The sequence below is a fragment of the Pleurodeles waltl genome, chromosome 10, assembly GCF_031143425.1.
Source record: "Pleurodeles waltl isolate 20211129_DDA chromosome 10, aPleWal1.hap1.20221129, whole genome shotgun sequence".
Lineage (NCBI taxonomy): Eukaryota > Metazoa > Chordata > Amphibia > Caudata > Salamandridae > Pleurodeles > Pleurodeles waltl.
Window position 1 is genome coordinate 72,184,561 of NC_090449.1, and position 20,815 is coordinate 72,205,375.

General features: G+C 45.3%; 1 protein-coding gene across 1 annotated transcript in view; it reads left to right on the forward strand.

The window, feature by feature from the left end:
• Positions 1–20,815, forward strand: part of LOC138261091 (hexosaminidase D-like) — a 232,438-nt gene that overhangs the window by 155,771 nt on the left and 55,852 nt on the right. The window contains exons 6-9 of the mRNA XM_069209728.1: positions 6,709–6,873; positions 7,835–8,018; positions 11,686–11,757; positions 13,015–13,219. Of these exons, the coding sequence (XP_069065829.1) occupies positions 6,709–6,873; positions 7,835–8,018; positions 11,686–11,757; positions 13,015–13,219 (626 nt within the window). The remainder of the gene's footprint in view (positions 1–6,708; positions 6,874–7,834; positions 8,019–11,685; positions 11,758–13,014; positions 13,220–20,815) is intronic.

Below are 20,815 nucleotides of genomic sequence, written 5' to 3' on the forward strand. Positions count from 1 at the left end.
ACTCTGCCATTCTAGAGCGAAGGCCAAGTACATAGTCCACTAGGTCCTGTTTAGGCTCATGGAGAGGTCTCTCCCAGCCTTCTTTAACAAGGGCAAGTGGTCCCCTTACAGGATGACCAAACAGAAGTTCAAAGGGTGAGAATCCTACTCCCTTCTGTGGCACCTCTCTGTAAGCGAAAAGCAGGCATGGCAAGAGGACATCCCATCTCCTTTTGAGTTTTTCTGGGAGCCCCATGATCATGCCCTTTAATGTCTTGTTGAATCTCTCAACTAAGCCATTAGTTTGTGGATGGTATGGTGTAGTGAATTTATAAGTCACCCCACACTCATTCCACATGTGCTTTAGGTATGCTGACATGAAGTTGGTACCTCTGTCAGACACCACCTCCTTAGGGAAACCCACTCTGGTAAAGATACCAATGAGGGCCTTGGCTACTGCAGGGGCAGTAGTCGACCTAAGGGGAATAGCTTCAGGATACCTGGTAGCATGATCCACTACTACCAGGATATACATATTTCCTGAGGCTGTGGGAGGTTCCAGTGGACCAACTATGTCCACACCCACTCTTTCAAAGGGAACCCCCACCACTGGAAGTGGAATGAGGGGGGCCTTTGGATGTCCACCTGTCTTACCACTGGCTTGACAGGTGGGGCAGGAGAGGCAAAACTCCTTAACCATGTTGGACATATTGGGCCAGTAGAAGTGGTTGACTAACCTCTCCCACGTCTTGGTTTGTCCCAAATGTCCAGCAAGGGGAATGTCATGGGCCAATGTTAGGATGAACTTCCTGAACAGCTGAGGCACTACCACTCTCCTAGTGGCACCAGGTTTGGGGTCTCTGGCCTCAGTGTACAGGAGTCCATCTTCCCAATAGACCCTATGCGTTCCATTTTTCTTGCCTTTGGACTCTTCAGCAGCTTGCTGCCTAAGGCCTTCAAGAGAGGGACAGGTTTCTTGTCCCTTACACAGCTCCTCCCTTGAGGGTCCCCCTGGTCCTAAGAGCTCAACCTGATAAGGTTCAAGCTCCAAAGGCTCAGTTCCCTCAGAGGGCAGAACTTCTTCCTGAGAAGAGAGGTTCCCTTTATTTTGCTGTGTTGTAGTTGGTTTCCCAACTGACTTTCCTGTTCTCTTGGTAGGCTGGGCCATTCTTCCAGACTCCAGCTCTACTTGTTCACCCTGTGCCTTGCATTGTGCTCTTGTTTTCACACACACCAGTTCAGGGATACCCAGCATTGCTGCATGGGTTTTTAGTTCTACCTCAGCCCATGCTGAGGACTCCAGGTCATTTCCAAGCAGACAGTCCACTGGGATATTTGAGGAGACCACCACCTGTTTCAGGCCATTGACCCCTCCCCATTCTAAAGTAACCATTGCCATGGGATGTACTTTTCTCTGATTGTCAGCGTTGGTGACTGTGTAAGTTTTTCCAGTCAGGTATTGGCCAGGGGAAACCAGTTTCTCTGTCACCATGGTGACACTGGCACCTGTATCCCTCAGGCCCTCTATTCTAGTCCCATTAATTAAGAGTTGCTGTCTGTATTTTTGCATGTTAGGCGGCCAGACAGCTAGTGTGGCTAAATCCACCCCACCCTCAGAAACTAGAATAGCTTCAGTGTGGACCCTGATTTGCTCTGGGCACACTGTTGATCCCACTTGGAGACTAGCCATACCAGTGTTACCTGGATGGGAGTTTGGAGTGGAACCTTTCTTGGGACAGGCCTTGTCTCCAGTTTGGTGTCCATGCTGTTTACAGCTATGACACCAGGCCTTTTTGGGATCAAAGTTTTTACCCTTGTACCCATTGTTTTGTGAAGAGGCTCTGGGCCCACCCTCCTGTGCAGGTTTTTGGGGGCCTGTAGAAGACTCTTTACTATTTTTAGTTTTGGCTGTCTCATCACCCTTCCCCTGGGGAGTCTTTGTGACCCCTTTCTTTTGGTCACCCCCTGTTGAAGTCTTGGACACCCTTGTCTTGACCCAATGGTCCGCCTTCTTTCCCAATTCTTGGGGAGAAATTGGTCCTAGGTCTACCAGATGCTGATGCAGTTTATCATTGAAACAATTACTTAACAGGTGTTCTTTCACAAATAAATTGTACAGCCCATCATAATTACTTACACCACTGCCTTGAATCCAACCATCTAGTGTTTTCACTGAGTAGTCAACAAAGTCAACCCAGGTCTGGCTCGAGGATTTTTGAGCCCCCCTGAACCTAATCCTGTACTCCTCAGTGGAGAATCCAAAGCCCTCAATCAGGGTACCCTTCATGAGGTCATAAGATTCTGCATCTTTTCCAGAGAGTGTGAGGAGTCTATCCCTACACTTTCCAGTGAACATTTCCCAAAGGAGGGCACCCCAGTGAGATCTGTTCACTTTTCTGGTTACACAAGCCCTCTCAAAAGCTGTGAACCACTTGGTGATGTCATCACCATCTTCAAATTTTGTCACAATCCCTTTGGGGATTTTTAACATGTCAGGAGAATCTCTGACCCTATTTATATTGCTGCCACCATTGATGGGTCCTAGGCCCATCTCTTGTCTTTCCCTTTCTATGGCTAGGAGCTGTCTCTCTAAAGCCAATCTTTTGGCCATCCTGGCTAACAGGAGGTCATCTTCACTGAGAGCATTCTCAGTGATTTCAGAAATGTGGGACCCTCCTGTGAGGGACTCACTATTTCTGACTAACACAGTTGGAGACAGGACTTGAGGGGTCCTGTTCTCCCTATTTAGGACTGGAGGAGGGACATTGGCCTCCAAGTCACTAATTTCTTCCTCTGCGATGTCATCATCAGAGGGGTTGGCTTTTTCAAACTCTGCCAACAGCTCCTGGAGCTGAATTTTGGTAGGTCTGGAGCCAATGGTTATTTTTTTGATATTACAGAGAGACCTTAGCTCCCTCATCTTAAGATGGAGGTAAGGTGTGGTGTCGAGTTCCACCACATTCATCTCTGTATCAGACATTATTTTGCTAAAAGTTGGAAGACTTTTTAAAGAATCTAAAACTGTTTCTAGAATCTAATTTCAAACCTTTAACAAACTTTTAAACTCTAAAAGACAATGCTAAACAGGGACTTAACACACAAGGCCCTAGCAGGACTTTTAAGAATTTGGAAAAATTTCAAATAGCAAAAATGAATTTCTAATGACAATTTTGGAATTTGTCGTGTGATCAGGTATTGGCTGAGTAGTCCAGCAAATGCAAAGTCTTGTACCCCACCGCTGATCCACCAATGTAGGAAGTTGGCTCTGTATGTGCTATTTCAAAGTAAGGAATAGCATGCACAGAGTCCAAGGGTTCCCCTTAGAGGTAAGATAGTGGCAAAAAGAGATAATACTAATGCTCTATTTTGTGGTAGTGTGGTCGAGCAGTAGGCTTATCCAAGGAGTAGTGTTAAGCATTTGTTGTACATACACATAGACAATAAATGAGGTACACACACTCAGAGACAAATCCAGCCAATAGGTTTTTGTATAGAAAAATATCTTTTCTTAGTTTATTTTAAGAACCACAGGTTCAAATTCTACATGTAATATCTCATTCGAAAGGTATTGCAGGTAAGTACTTTAGGAACTTCAAATCATCAAAATTGCATGTATACTTTTCAAGTTATTCACAAATAGCTGTTTTAAAAGTGGACACTTAGTGCAATTTTCACAGTTCCTAGGGGAGGTAAGTATTTGTTAGGTTAACCAGGTAAGTAAGACACTTACAGGGCTTAGTTCTTGGTCCAAGGTAGCCCACCGTTGGGGGTTCAGAGCAACCCCAAAGTCACCACACCAGCAGCTCAGGGCCGGTCAGGTGCAGAGTTCAAAGTGGTGCCCAAAACACATAGGCTAGAATGGAGAGAAGGGGGTGCCCCGGTTCCGGTCTGCTTGCAGGTAAGTACCCGCGTCTTCGGAGGGCAGACCAGGGGGGTTTTGTAGGGCACCGGGGGGGACACAAGCCCACACAGAAATTTCACCCTCAGCAGCGCGGGGGCGGCCGGGTGCAGTGTAGAAACAAGCGTCGGGTTCGCAATGTTAGTCTATGAGAGATCTCGGGATCTCTTCAGCGCTGCAGGCAGGCAAGGGGGTGTTCCTCGGGGAAACCTCCACTTGGGCAAGGGAGAGGGACTCCTGGGGGTCACTTCTCCAGTGAAAGTCCAGTCCTTCAGGTCCTGGGGGCTGCGGGTGCAGGGTCTCTCCCAGGCGTCGGGACTTTAGGTTCAAAGAGTCGCGGTCAGGGGAAGCCTCGGGATTCCCTCTGCAGGCGGCGCTGTGGGGGCTCAGGGGGGACAGGTTTTGGTACTCACAGTATCAGAGTAGTCCTGGGGTCCCTCCTGAGGTGTTGGATCGCCACCAGCCGAGTCGGGGTCGCCGGGTGCAGTGTTGCAAGTCTCACGCTTCTTGCGGGGAGCTTGCAGGGTTCTTTAAAGCTGCTGGAAACAAAGTTGCAGCTTTTCTTGGAGCAGGTCCGCTGTCCTCGGGAGTTTCTTGTCTTTTCGAAGCAGGGGCAGTCCTCAGAGGATGTCGAGGTCGCTGGTCCCTTTGGAAGGCGTCGCTGGAGCAGGGTCTTTGGAAGGCAGGAGACAGGCCGGTGAGTTTCTGGAGCCAAGGCAGTTGTCGTCTTCTGGTCTTCCTCTGCAGGGGTTTTCAGCTAGGCAGTCCTTCTTCTTGTAGTTGCAGGAATCTAATTTTCTAGGGTTCAGGGTAGCCCTTAAATACTAAATTTAAGGGCGTGTTTAGGTCTGGGGGGTTAGTAGCCAATGGCTACTAGCCCTGAGGGTGGGTACACCCTCTTTGTGCCTCCTCCCAAGGGGAGGGGGTCACAATCCTAACCCTATTGGGGGAATCCTCCATCTGCAAGATGGAGGATTTCTAAAAGTTAGAGTCACTTCAGCTCAGGACACCTTAGGGGCTGTCCTGACTGGCCAGTGACTCCTCCTTGTTTTTCTCATTATTTTCTCCGGCCTTGCCGCCAAAAGTGGGGCCTGGCCGGAGGGGGCGGGCAACTCCACTAGCTGGAGTGTCCTGCTGGGTTGGCACAAAGGAGGTGAGCCTTTGAGGCTCACCGCCAGGTGTGACAATTCCTGCCTGGGGGAGGTGTTAGCATCTCCACCCAGTGCAGGCTTTGTTACTGGCCTCAGAGTGACAAAGGCACTCTCCCCATGGGGCCAGCAACATGTCTCGGTTTGTGGCAGGCTGCTAAAACTAGTCAGCCTACACAGATAGTCGGTTAAGTTTCAGGGGGCACCTCTAAGGTGCCCTCTGGGGTGTATTTTACAATAAAATGTACACTGGCATCAGTGTGCATTTATTGTGCTGAGAAGTTTGATACCAAACTTCCCAGTTTTCAGTGTAGCCATTATGGTGCTGTGGAGTTCGTGTTTGACAAACTCCCAGACCATATACTCTTATGGCTACCCTGCACTTACAATGTCTAAGGTTTTGTTTAGACACTGTAGGGGTACCATGCTCATGCACTGGTACCCTCACCTATGGTATAGTGCACCCTGCCTTAGGGCTGTAAGGCCTGCTAGAGGGGTGTCTTACCTATACTGCATAGGCAGTGAGAGGCTGGCATGGCACCCTGAGGGGAGTGCCATGTCGACTTACTCGTTTTGTCCTCACTAGCACACACAAGCTGGCAAGCAGGGTGTCTGTGCTGAGTGAGAGGTCTCCAGGGTGGCATAAGACATGCTGCAGCCCTTAGAGACCTTCCTTGGCATCAGGGCCCTTGGTACTAGAAGTACCAGTTACAAGGGACTTATCTGGATGCCAGGGTCTGCCAATTGTGGATACAAAAGTACAGGTTAGGGAAAGAACACTGGTGCTGGGGCCTGGTTAGCAGGCCTCAGCACACTTTCAATTGTAAACATAGCATCAGCAAAGGCAAAAAGTCAGGGGGCAACCATGCCAAGGAGGCATTTCCTTACAAGTGTAATTTAGTTGGCCATAACAGAGAACATGCTGTTTGGTTGACATCCACAATAAGTAACACAGTGGCACTTCGCACCTCTCCTGCTCCACACAGCGCCAAGCTTTATTGTGTGCCTGGGAAGACCTGCAAGGGCTGGTGCCAGTTGCATCTGAAGAATGTATCTATCTATTTCAGGAGGCCTCAGCCCTACATCATGTGGCCTCTTGAACAGCATATATTTTGCAATTCACGGGGGCTTGTTATACCAAATGAGATTTCAGAGCTTCGTCGGAGTAGCCTTCACTTTGTCAACGGGGAAAGGAAGGTGAGTGCTTGCATCACATACACTAATAGTCAAAAAACATTCCTAGAGTATATCCTTCCTATCTATGAAATCTCTGGCTGCATCCATTGGTACATGCCTTTATATAATTTGTCCAATAGCGGGGGAACATTACAATTGTGTCCCTGATCCATAGCGGGAAGGTTTGTCATCCTTAGGCAATAAATGCCTTCTGGGATGCAATCTATTCTGTATCTTTCCAACACATTCCTATTGTTAATCTGCGGACTCAACACTCCTGTGCTTCTTGATTTCCTATTGTTAATTTTAAAAACCTTAGGACACCTGAACATTATTTTTTTCTAGCAGATTGGGTCGCAAGGTCTCAGGATCTGTCATGAACTAAAATAAATTGTTGGCAAACCAGACCAATTTTATGTTGCTCAAGTTGTTATTTGCTCACAGTCCAGGGACTTTCCAGCATCTATTTCCACCCTTCTAACATTCTCCTTCTCTTTTCTTTGCCAGTTCGTCTTGAAGCATGACAAGTACAAGCACTTGAGGGAGGTCGAGAAGTACCCCAACAGTTTAAACCCCCATGCTGTTGAAACACTTCCCTTGGTGACCTCGATTCTGCAGCAGGTTCTGGACAAGCACCCACAGAAAACCTGGGTTCACATTGGCGCTGATGAGGTAAAAGAACAAGACCATATTGACACTGCTGTCTCTTAATTAGTCAATAGTTTGTTTACAATGATGTCATATTATGTGGCAGTATGGCCTTCAAAAGACATTTTTCTGATAGGTATTCTACAGATCATAGCTCACATCTAAATGTATCTCGGCTTAAAATGGGATGATCTACAGTACCCTCCCTTTTTATCCCATAAATTTGTTTTTACTCACAGCATTCAGCATCAGACTGACGACCTGGATCATTTATCCTATTTCAGAATTTGTCATATAGTATGTACTGGAGTCAAATCAATAACAAAAATACAAAAAGGGCAATTATAGCCAGAAAGTGAATATGTCAAAACAATTAAAACTTTACGTTTCATAAAAAGAGAACTAGTAAAATTTCAATCTGCCATTTTTGTTTTTGCTTTTTTGTAACAAGGCACTTACATACAAGTCAACTGCTTTTCCAAGAGCAGTATTATTTCCAGTTCAGCTGTTTCTGGAATTACAAGACATGCAGGCATACCACATTTCTGATACTTCCTCCTGGGCATTTTACCATATCAACATTTGTGACATTTCTGGTTGGGAAAGGGCCCGAAAATGGGACATTTCCAAGCAATCTGTTTGATAATTCCAATTTCTGCTGTAATACTGTATTACTTAGGGGCAGTTCAGTTAAATGTCAGAATACTACAGCATTCCTTCCTCTCAAAATTACTGATACCTGGGGTATCAGTCTTTTCAGCGGTGGGGAACACTGCATTGGTCTTCCAGGCCATGTTGTGATATCTACTAAACTAAGTTGAAAAACAAAATGCTCTAAGAGACTCAGTTGTAAAGGCATCTGGCCTGCAAGTACTCTGTTCCAGTAGTTTCTCTGTCACTCTATGCCATCTGCACTTGTATAAGTTTACACATATCAACCCACCAAATTAGACCTCCTTCCCATTCTTCCCCTCATCCCACACAGGTCTTCTCTCTTGGTGAAGGCCATGACTCCAAGTCATGGATGAACAGCAACAACGGAGACCTGGGGAAGATGTACCTGAATCATATTCAGAAGGTGGTCAGCTTCCTCACTGCTAGGTACAAAGGGGTCCAGCTTCTGATGTGGGATGACATGCTGAGATGGATTAAAGAGGATACCATTAAGGGTAAGTATGAGGACCTTTGAGACAGTCAACTCAAACACTTCTGCGTCTGTTTCATATCCCTTTGTTAGCTGTCTTCTGGCACAGGCCTGTATGGCAGTTTCCAAAATTGCTGATTGTGAGAGTTTGAGATTGTGCTAGATTGTGAAAAGACCCCCCCAAGTGTTGTGGAAAAGCCTCCTTAATTTCTTTACCTCTTCATGCCTCTTTGTCTATCCCTTCACTCCACCAAATGATCCTTTGCTTTATGGTGGCATCATCGCCCCTCTGAGATCACTTCCTGCTTTGTACCTTCTTCCAGCCCCATCCACACACGGCCTGCGCCATTTTGCCTTCACCATATTCCATCCCATGGCGGATTCAAAGGTCGTTCTTCACAGTTTTTGTTGTTTGTGCTAAAATCTCTGTGTTTAGATCCTACCAGAACTGTATGTAGACAACTAAATATGGGTACTCCTTTGAGAAGGCACCACTGGAACATGAGTGTCTAGTTTGTGAAGCTGCGATAAAGGATGTCTGAGTCACTGGATTAAATGTACAGAATGTGATAATCTGGCACTTGTTTGTCAGTTGTGTATCCTAAACGTAAAAAACGTAAACAAGTAGTCAAGTGACGGGAAATGGAGCCATACTTACAGTGAATACTGCAAGAGAGGGCTTGTCTTTTCTGTGCGGTAAGTGAAGTTGTATGTAGAATTGTATTCTTGAATCAAGGAGCAGGTTCTCTCGATAGCTGTTGATGAAGGGAGCCAGGGGATTGTATTATGCTCAAGCAGTTCTTGATGAAAGTATATATAAAATTCTCAACATCTTAATGGTGACAATAACAAATTTATAAAGCACCAGGCACTGCATACAGCTTGAGAGAGCTAGATTATCCAAACTGGTGGATCTTTAATGCTTTCCTAAAGAACAGAAACCGCAGGAATAGATATAAACTATTATCTTTTCTGGTGTATATGTGAATACTGCTGTAACATAATGGTGAATTGTGCAGATAAATGGAACTCTTACAAGGACTAATAGAGTGAAGGTAAAGCACGGGACAAGGAGCATTTCTTAACACTTTCCAGGGTGAATAAATGCATAGGAATCTTCCCTAGATTAAGATTAAGAAAAAGGGTGTGAAATAGCTATAGATGTAGATGCATACATTCTGGGGCACATTTTATCAGTTCTTTAGATTAGGAGGTCTAATGTGAGTTTTGTCTCACATATGTTGTCAGCAACAGGGCACAGATGTGGGTAGTGGACGATTCCAAATACATGAGGAATAGTTCTATCTAGAACCCTTGCATCTGGGAGAAGATTGTGAAAAAAACGTTAAAACAAACTACTCCTCCAGATTACCATGCAGGGTAAGGGTCAGAGGTTGGTGGGTGAACAACAAGAGTATCATAATAATGATGTTATGACAGCTGTTCTAGATGATGTGGCGGGGACCTTTGAGTGGTGTGGCTGAGTGGAAATGGAAAAGTGTGTAGGAAAGTAATGAGGTTAGTCAAGATAGAAAGCCCCTTGCACACTGGTTGGAATGAGCAGCCTTCTTTCAAAGACGTCCTAAGAAACTGGGGTAATTTGCTTAGTTTGTGGAAGGTGAAAGGTTCTTGATGATAGTGGGAAATTCTGCTCTTGAAAGGGAAGTGAGAATAGCTCTTAATGTAAGTGCTGAGGGCAGTCATTCTAGAATGTCTTTGTGAAACTCTAATTGTTGGAGTTTACCTGTAGTTCTATCATAGATGCATAGTTTGACGGGCTGTGTAAAAGTGAAGTGATTAAAGATGGCTGCGTCACCAGTTGATACCCGTGTGGGGGGACACACTTAGCTGTCTTTTAATGTTATTGGCTTATTGAAGATTTCCACATTAAAGCTGCATTTTGCTTTGATTCTTGCCTGCTGCCACTTACACGGCCAGAGGTGATGTGTGTGGAAATATTAGTTATGTCATCACTTTCTTGAAAGAATTGTTTTTCTTTGTACGCTATACTGAGGTTTTGCTGACTGACAGTTTTCAAAGTATATAACACATTATTTGTGTAGGCAGAAATCTTGGATTGAGGAATTTGGACTGAAGCCTGTGAAGCCATGTGATCCATGGTATAATTTGCAAGTCGAAAGGTTTAATGGAGTTTTGAAGGAGAATGTACAAGTGTTGTTGCCTACTGGCCAATCTTAGATGCACACTATTTGAAATAGAAAAAAGGACACACTGAATTGCTTGTCATTCTGTAATTGGTCAAATCCTTTTCAGTTACCGAAGGGGAGTAATGCTGTTTCAGGCCCTAGTCCAGGGTATGTGACGATGTTAATCGGGATGGAATAGAAAGAAAGGCAGTGATAGAACTAGTCATTGCACGGAGAAGTGTACAAGGTGTGCAGTTGCATAGTAAGTGGTGGTTTGAGAAGAGGAAAAGGGAACATTTGTATTATTGGTCTATTGTGAGTCATATTAGCATGTGCCAGATCTGCTGCTTGATGGGTGGATGGATGTAATGTGAAGGGTCCAGTCTGACTTCTTAGAATGCCCCACAACTGGCTATGAAGATGAGCAGTAGGGCAGGCATCTGCTCAGCATGACGAGAATGTGACATCCGCAATCAAGAGTCTTGACTGTATGTAACAGAATGCTCAAGCTTAGCTTGATTTGTATTAGGATAGTTAGCTGTGTAATTAGCCAGGTGTCCTCATCTTTGGGTTTATTTTCTTGTCTGCTTTTTACTAAATTGTAGCAGTATGTTGTATGGATCACAAATATTCTCACTTGTGGTCTATGTACTTCAATTAGCATCATGAGAAATGCATCTTGTGGGGGTATGGTGATGCCATGTGGATGGGTTATGGTTAAGAGATCTGCTTGTGGTTACTGGAGGACATGATTTTGTGCTGTACCGTTCTTATAGTATTTATTTACCATGGTAGGCTTAGATTCATCTGAGCAATTGTCTGATAGTGACACAAAGTTTGACTGTTCCTGGGGATGAACCAATTAAATGCATATTTGTTGTGACTTCATTCTAAGCTCACAGACGGTGCCACAGCTATGAGGCTATTTTACAAGAGTGCATAGGGCAGGAGTCTGCATGACAGTGAAAGAGCGTGGGATGACTCAGTGGCTCATGTGTGAGTCGGGTAAGGGAGGAAGTATCTTCATATCTGTGAAGATGAATGCAGGCTTGGATAGAAGTGAATTACAGGAAGTTTCAAACCATAGATCAAAGCAAATCAGGGTAAAGGCCCTTCTTCAAGATGAAAGAAGCTATGATATTTCTGAGATACTTTTGAATGTGTATCTCAGTATGTCTCTTCCTAAAGTGACTGAAGGTAACGGTTCAAAGACTGGACAAAATCATATTGGAGCATTTTTCTTTCCAAAGGTCAAGAGTACTGGGCGAATCATTTTTCTACTGGAATGGAATGAGTTTAAAACTTGTGACAATAGGATATTTGTAATCATTTTGCGCAAAGCTGACAAAAGGTGCTTTGGCGTAAAGGCTCAGGACAGTAGACTGTTTGGTAGACATCTAATTCTAAAGGTGATAGATGAGGCACAGTGTGTGAGACTGACTGTAGAAGAGTATTTTTCATTGGACCTTGGCATGTCTGAGGTTCCAGGGTTCTTGAAAGTATGCATGGGGTACTTATGCTCTCATCTTTTTGTTTGTGTTCCAGAATCTGCCATTACGAAGCATGCAGCACCTATGATATGGTTATATGGGGCAGAGATGGATCTTGGAAAGATCAGTAAGTAACCCCTTAGAGTGCAATTGATTTGGGGATTTTCTGGCATATGGGAACCAGCACTAGCCACCAGACCAACCTGCTCACTGCTGTGTGCTGTCGTACACTTTTTATCTGGGGATTTGCCCGGCTGGAGTTATAAGATACTCTCAGTTTTCCTTTGTTTGTCACTAGTGACTTAACTTTTCTAAATGCCTTTGGTTGTTTCCATTGTGAGACCCCTTCTTTTAGGGCCCCAGGGCATATTTAAATGAGGAGTTACATCAGACAGGTTTTGTGGACATTGAATGGCCCACTCGTACGTTTTTTTAAATTTTAACATCTGTAATATTTTTCCAGCCTTAGCTGAAATTGAACACATGGCTACCGCTCCCATTCCTTTCTATCTTGGCCCATTTAAAGTGGGAAAGAGTCACGTGTTAGTTTATGTGGTAGCAAAAATGCAGTGGTAGCTCCTGGGTAAAAGCCTGCAGTGTGTTCCATTAAAGAAACCTTTACATTTTGGGACACATCTCTGATTTTTTTAGGAATTCACAAAGAATCTCTAGAGTACATCTTGAACACAAAACCATTTGCAAATTCTCTGGAGCATTCATAATTCTCAACAATTTTCCCATATTACATTGTAACAGATATACATTCCTGTGTGAGGAAATGTAACAAAAAGTACACTACACCTGAAATCACATCATTTTGTGCTCCTCCATGGTGGAAATATATTTCTCATGTTAAAATCCCTTTCCTGAACCCCCTACAACTTTGAGAATATTTCCTTTCCATTTCCACCTAGAAAATACAATTACTCCTTCTCCCAGTAGGAAGCAACATTTGTGATAATTTGTCAGGGCAGGTAACTAACCTGCATATATTTGTGGAACACACATGGACGTCTGTGTTCTGTGGACCCACAAGCGAATGTCCACGCAGTGAAATTGCTCACACGGAAATTCCATGACACATTCAGAATTTCTGTATGATCAACTTCCATATTGCTACAAAATGCAAACATTGCTTTTTTTTCAGGAAATCAAGAATTGGATTTTGCAATGAATTTATTAAAACGGTGGACCAAGGTTTGTGGGTGTGGCCCAGTGTGCAGGGGTAGGCAGTATGAAGAGTCTGGCAATAGCCCATGCCTGGGATCTTTGAGGGGAGGGTGTCACACTGTTTGCCCAATGTTGTTCCCCTTGTTCAAGGCTGGGAACCAGCACCATCCACCAGACCACCTTTCACATTCCTGTGTCTTTGTTTCTTATGCAGGACAGCATATCACCAAGTACCAAGGGCTTGGGTTTAAAACCATATGGTTTGCTAGTGCATTTAAAGGCGCCAGCGGCCCAGCCCAGGTCAGGACTCCATTGGAACAGCACCAGAAGAACCATCATGGATGGTTGCAGGTATTCCAGACCCAGCACCAGTTCCCTAACACCACCTTCCAAGGCATCGCCCTGACTGGGTGGCAGAGGTAAGACATGCTGCAGCCAAGATAGGGCAGCCAAGTTCTAAAGTTACCTGTGATCGCTAGTAATCATGCATGGGCCCTGCTCCTGGCCTGCCCTCATCTCTCTAATTATTTAAAAAGTAACATTTTTGGTTGCTTCTGTAGCTTTTCTTGCTTTTTTTCTCAACCATTACAAACAGAATTTCTACTACTGAGGGTTTAAGTAGCTTTACTTGAACTCTTACTCTGTCAAAGCCTATGGTTAGAAGCTTTGTCTCTTCCCCGCCTCCATTTTAAATTGTGTCCTTAAATATTAATATAGCTAATATCCACAGCAGGTATTCCTGCAGCTAAAGTTCATAATATGTCAAAATCCTTAAAACATATAAAAGACTTCACAGTGAACACCAGTTCCTCTGTGCCATCACATTGGACCTCAAAATAAGTTATACTTTAGCTGGTTACTATGTCCACTAATTCATCATGTTCTGTCAGCTAAACCGAGCTCAGGACCTAACCCATACCGCAGTGGTCATGAGGTGGTTTTGTTGCACCAGTTTCTGCTTATTTCTAAGATTAACTGAGTGTCTTTCATGGTGTTGAACAGAACAGCAGGTCCCTTGATGCTTCATGCAGTCCTTTACTTGGAATACCTGTTAGGTGTCACTCATTTGCTGTTGTCTAGTACACCTGAGAATTTAGCTAACATATGCATCTGTGACACTAAATGGCATTTCAACACCGTTGTCTGTCTTTTCAAACTCCATACTGGTAGTAATTGTCTGACTAGTCATATGAGTAACATTGTTGCACTGATGAGTTCCAGACTTACCTACCTCGCCAAACCAGCATCATCTTTTAACTGACCTCTACAGGTCACTGCTAAAATTGTACCCCCAAATTGTAGCATGACAGCAATCCTAAGCTTTTTTGCCTTACACTTAGCTAACCTCAAGATATTTGAGTGTGGCTCCATTTTTTTCAGTGCTCCAGTGCCTACTTCTTCTGCATACTTAAAAAGCTGACCCCAAGTATACTTACATACCTGAGCCCAGGAGCACAAATTCATGCCACTCCTTTGATTTAAAACCCTTTGAACTCTGTGTGTGATCAAACAATACATAGTTTGTCCTTTAGACACCCTCTTAAAAGAAAGAGGTGCGAATACTGACACATGTAAACCATAAATAACTACGTTTGATACTACATTGCCCTTGGAACTGCTGAATTTCTGTTCTTTCAGGAGGAGAAGCTCATGATACTATACACAGAGCAAAACACATGTTGCCTGATTAAATCAGGCTCCTTAAAAGAGATGACCTTGTAAAATCTGTCCAATAGTGGTACAACAACCCTAGAGTCTGATACCCTAGTTTTTTATGTCCCAGAAAGCATCCGACTCTTCCTGTCTGGTGGGGGAGGGGGTCTTGGTTTAACAGGGCAGCTACTCATTTTGAAGCAATGTTTTGTTCCTGCCTGGCAGGGCTGTCCCTGGGCATTCCTCTGAATGTCAGTCTGTCTATTCTCTCAATGAATAACCAACTCTACTGGATTGTCATTACTTAATTGTTCGAGTCTTACCACTCATGGGTGGGTGGTTAGCAAATCAGACAACAGCACAAGGTTCATGCATTGCATTTTCCTTCCATCCTGGAGATGTTTTATTTGCTTCCTTTCAGCCCTCAAGCATGTGGCTTGCTTGCTGCTTAGCCAGCAAGGCACCAGCTCTGTCCTTCAAACATTAACATGTATGTTGGGAAAATAGCCCTAAGATGGTCTTTGTGTGGGCTGAATGCTTGTTCCTGGTTGAAACTAATTGCGTTGCCTGCTTTCTGAGCCTTTATTATAAGATGCTTTGTGTAAGTTACGAAGGACCTTGAATTCGAATATGACTTCTGTCAGTGGAGATTATTATGTGGTCCACATTCTTCCACATAAGGGCCAACCTCCTTGCCTGATTTCTGTGCGTTATAGCCTGTCAGTGATATTTTTAGAAGGACAGAGTAGACCACATTTGAGGTTGGCTGGTGGATTTTGCATCTGTTGTTGCAGCAAATACCCATTGCCCACCACAGTGGTACAGTAAAACCCTCATGTTCAGGATTTTACACCAAAGAAGCAGCCAAGAAGTATTCACCAGTGCATTTGTTTCTAACTTTGATAAATATCTATCCTTGCCCTGGTCAGACATAGGAGTTTGATAGAAAATGTAATCACTCTAAAGGTACACCCACAGTGAGGGCAATATATATTGGGACTGGAATATTGCTTGCAAAGTATAAAGCTGTGTTCCCCCTACCCTGAGTACCCTACTGCGCTTGAACCTGGTTTCCAACTTTTATTTCAGCCTTAGTATAATGCTAATCTAAAAATACATGCAAGGCTTAGGTCTCTCCCTGACTGTGTGAGAAGACCTGAAGGGACTTATTAAGCCCACACTCATAATGGACTACTGTCCCACTTCTGGGCATAGCATAGCTGTTGGAAAATGGGTTATTGGTAGATGCAGGTAAGTACCTACACTTAGCAGTAGGCCACTATCCTCCATTTAGGTCCAGTTAGGTCTCAATAAATTAAACCCAGCTCAATCCTTCGTAGCTTTGCAACAAGCGACAAGGCTTAACTTTGGAGACAAAGCGTAAAGCATTCAAATATCACAAAACAGTAATTGAATAAAACACAAGAAACAGTTTAAAACTCCAAAACCAATGTACGAAAATAGGAAATATTTTTAGCTTGAAAATGACACCAAAACAAATAAAATCGGATACAGGGAACCGGAGATATGAATTTTTGAAAATTAATGCTTCTTAGTGCTTGGAAATGAATAGCGCCAATCTGGTTACACCTCGACCGGGGCAAAGTCAACGTTTAAGGCCGACCGCAATGGAGCCCTGCTCTGCTACAGCCCACGGGAGGCCTCGGTCAAATGTTTACCTTCAGACTTAGTTGTTTTCTTGAAGATTTTCTTCAGCTGGACCAAGTTGCCAGTCCAATCCGACCTCCTGGAACTCTTCCTCGGATATGCGGCGCGGGAGCCCTCAGTGGAGATTTTTACCTTCGGACTTAGATGTTTATTCGAGATGAAAATCCTTCGACCGAGGAAAACCTGAATCTTGACCTGACATCCCTGGAGCCCTCTTCGGATACACTGCCTGGGAGGTCCCTGTCAACTTTCTAAGTTCTGACTTAGTCATTTTTTTGGAGATTTTCTTCACCGGGATGAACTTCCAAGTCAGGCTGGGCCGCAGTTGAGGCAAGCCGGCTAGAGTTGCCGCAGCTTGTCGGTCCCTTTGTGGAGACTTTTTCCAAAAGTTCTCCAAACGTCTCCAAATTTCTGGATCTTCTTCCAGATGTTCTTTTGGTGTCCACAGCTCACCCCAAGGTTCCAGAAGCTCTGAGATGCGCCATGAGGGTGCGGACTACAACTCCCAGAATGCACTTGGCGCAAACTTCAAAATGGCCACTGGACAGTGGTCAGCTGGTCAGTTTCTTCAGGAGTTGGTGCAGGCGACTTTGGTTAGCAATTTTTCACTTGTAGCAAACAAGTAGTCCCTCCTTGAACCAAAATAGTTGAAGCCAGGCAAAGTCCTTCTTGTGGTGAAGCCCATGTGTGCAGCTGGTGCAGTCCTTTAGAGTGCAGTGTCCAGGTGTAGATCATGGGTCCAGCAGGACAGTCCTTCTTCTGTAGTTCTTCCCTGTTGGAATCTGGTAGGGATCTGAGATCTGGGTGCAGGTCTGCCAATGTTATCCTTGCTCCTGTGTGAAAAACAGGGGGGTCCTGGTTCTCCAGTCAGATGCAGGGTCCTTTCCCCTGTGATGACCACTTCCTAGACGTGTGGCAAAATCTATCCCAGGGAGCAAAATGCCTCAAAAAGCCATTGTGGCTGAAACTGATTTTTGGAGGTTACATCTGGCTGAGCCACCCACTGGTGTGGCTAAAAATCTTAAACACACCCTTCTCCTGCCCTCTCCTAATCTAATCAGGGGGACACTTAGGGCCTCATTACGACCCTGGCGGCCGGAGGTAAGCTGGCGGTAACACCGCCAACAGGCTGGCGGTGTACCGCCAGCGTATTATGACTGTGGCGCATTAGCCACGGCCATACCGCTGGCCCTTCCGGTCATAATCCCCAACCGCCAACCTGTCCACGGCGGTAAACGCCATGGAGAGGCTGGCGGAAAGGGGACTTGGAGGCCCCTGCACTTGGATTGGGCAGTGCAGGGGCCCCCAGGCACACAACCCCATGAAATGTGCGACGGGTGCTGCTGCACATCAACATTGCAGCTGGCTCTATTATGAGCCGGCTGCAATGTTAATGTGACTTTTCCGGAAACAGCGTTTCCGTCCGCTGGCCCAGCGGAAAAATCACATTAGGGAGCCAGATACATCGCCAGCACTGGTGGTATAGTTGCGCCTGCAAAATTTGTAATGCGGGCCTTAATTGTCTGGGTTTGCAGGATGTGAGGGAGGTGCTGGCTTGCTCCAAATGTCCTTCCCTGCCTTTGAAGACCAGTTTGGCAGCCCTCCCCCCTTCCTGCCTCTCCATCTGCTTGAGGGAAGTTCTCCTCCCCTAGGCACATTCCTTTATGCTGTGCCCAGGCTACTTCACATCTCATCAAGAGGCTGGCCAATTAGAGCAGAGCTCTACGGGGCTGAAGTTGGCAAATTTTTAGGTAGAGTTTAAAACTTTCCCTGAACAAGTTATATTAAATCCAACAATTGTACAATTGTAAGTTGTGGGATTTATTTTAACAATTAATTTGATACAAACGTAAGGAATCTGGCACTTAAGGGGACTTTATAAATTCAAATAAAGTCTCCCCATTCTAGCCTATGGAGGCCATTCACTACAATAAGGGAAAAACACATTTGGCTGGTTTACCTCACCAGGGCTTATAAACTATTTTTATAAGGTCCCTGCTTATAATTACATGGCACCCAACCCTAGGGCACATAGGGCACACCTGGCACACCTTAGTGGTGACTTATATGTAAAAATAAGGTAGTTTAAGACTTTGTAAGTACTTTTAATGCCAAAGTCGAATTTGCATGTAACTTTAATTTAAAAGGAGCCAGCAAGGCAGGCCTGCCTTTAAAAATGACACTGGGCACCCAGTAGTGCACCTATGGGTGCACTACCTATGCTGGGGTCCCTAAACCTACATGCCCTACCATATACTAGGGACTTATAGGTAGGTTGACATAGCCATTTATAATTAGCCTAATTTGCATACTCATTTTACACAAGCACAGGCGCTGGGACTGTTTAGCAGTACCCAGGGTGCCAGCAAAGTCAGGAAAACACCAGCAAAAAGTGAAAAATGGGGGCAAAAACTTAGGTGGCCTCTGCAATCAGCCCTGTTTTCTCACAATAGCACACAAAGCGCTAGTGGCAAAATGCTGTGTTTTGAGATTGCTAGTGCGACCAGACCTTTTTATCCTTGTCACTGTCAGTGGAGAGAGAAAGAGAATATTAAAGAGCCTGCAACCAGTACTACCGCCCTTCCTATGCTCATAACATACCTAAGTCAATTGATGGGTAGGCTGTACTCCAAAACTAAGCAAAGTTGTAGTTCCTAGTGTTCTAAGAATAGACATTGTAAATAATACAGAGGTACACAATCAGAATATTCAGTGGTGGGTGCTTACAGAAAAATTGTTTTTAAAAAGGGTTGCAACCTCGGATCCATGAGTGTTTGCGTTCTTCATTGCGGAGATTATCTTTCACCTGCACCCTAATGGTGCAAGTTGGGCTCAGCCAGAGCTCTTGAGTCTCATTTTATCTGTGGAGGAGAGTATTTTCACTGCTGTGGAGGGACTGTTGTGAACACTGTGAGAGTTCCTGTTCAAGGTCTTCTACTTGCATGGCTTGACCCGCCAGAACTCAGCTACCAATGTCTAGTGGATCAGAAATGGCATCTCCATCCAGGAGTGGCATAAGGTCTCTTTCAGCAGTGGGGAGAGCCTCAGTTATATCTGCTCCCCTCCAAAGAGAAAGTGCAATGCCAACAGTTTTGCACGCTGGAGTTTCCCCTGCGGCTCTCGCTTGGAGATGCTTTTCGTCACAAGTAGAGATCAGGCATCCTGTACGCTTTTCCACCTATATCATCCCTGCCCAATGTTCTAATGAACATCGGGAATGACTGGGCCCAAGTCATCCTTGTCGCTTAGGACCAGGCACGGAGAGTCTGTTATCCTGAGCTTCTGCATATGAGCATCAGTCTTCTGATCAGGCTGCCCCTTTGGGAGTATCTCCTGTTGGCCTCCACCCGAACATGTCAACTCTCCAGCTTCTTGGGTGGAGATTGAGTGGCAACAGTTGACAGCTTTGGACCTTCCTCCCGAAGTCTGTAATGTCATTCTACGAGCTTGGCGTCCCTCTACCAAGATAGTATATGCCTGCCGATGGAGAAATTTGTATTGTATTGTACAGCTAAATCCCTTTTTTCCGTGCCTTCGATGCATAACGTTTTTTTCCTAACTCTTGGGAGTTACTGTTACCGAAGGTGTTAATTGTAGGTTATAATGTCTCCTCCTCGAAAATCTGGATTCAAGCCTTGTTGGGAGAGGGGGGGCGCATGTCGGTGATGGACACGTACAATGACTGCCTGTGGTGCTTGAGTTCTGAGCACTATGTGGAGGAGTGTGGTTCATGCCAGAGGATGAACCTAAAGGCGCTCAAGGAACGGGAAGCCAAACTCTTTTTGGCCAAGGCGAAGAAGAAGGAGAAGCATAGGAGTCATTGCAGGTCGTCTTCTGGAAAATCCTCGAGGTCGCACAAGAAACGACATCGGCATGATTCTCGGCGTCGTTCAGATAGAGGTCGGTCCCGATCGAGGTCTCCATCAAGTCGGCATCTTGCGACATGGGAGATTAGTCCAACGGCGACTCCATCACCTCAGAGTCCTCAAACTTCTCCAGCGCCTTCAGTCTTCGAGGTGGTTGAGCCTCAGGAGAGTCCTCGCTTTTCGCCTGGAGCGCAATCAGACGTTCTTGATCCGGCACCGGCGCCACAGGAGGAACAGGGCTATCCAGCATTCCTGGCTCCATGTGCGGACTCAGTGGCATTTTTAAATGCCATGTTTAACATCTTTAATTCTATGGCCCCTGGTGGTGCACCGGCTGGTCCCACAGGTCCTTTGGCCTTTTCAATAGGCGCTCTGGCTCCATATAGATTGGCGCCGTTTATGCCCTTTTGCCCTGCGGAAGGTGTTGGTCCAGCGCTGGTGCCGATACCGTTGGTGTCACCCGGAAGACCTTCAACGCCGGTGACATCACCTACGAGACCAATGGTGCTGATGACCTCGCCCCATACTCATTCAACGCCAGTGAAGCGGGCCCGTGTGTCTTTGGCGCCGATGGATTCGGTTCTGGCATTGAATGGAGCCATAGGAATGTCTCCTGGTCCACGTCAGCTAAGATCTTCGACATCGGTGGGTTCCATGTCGACGCCGAGAATAGAGGCCAGGTTAAGGTCAAGGAGAAAGGCTCTCAGACTTTTAGAGGAGCGAGAGTATCAGAGGCAACTCCTGGAAGAAGGAGAAATTGCTGAGCCCCTGGGGGACTATCAGGGTTTGGACTCAGCAAGTGGACAGAGGAGGCAGCTTCTTTTCATT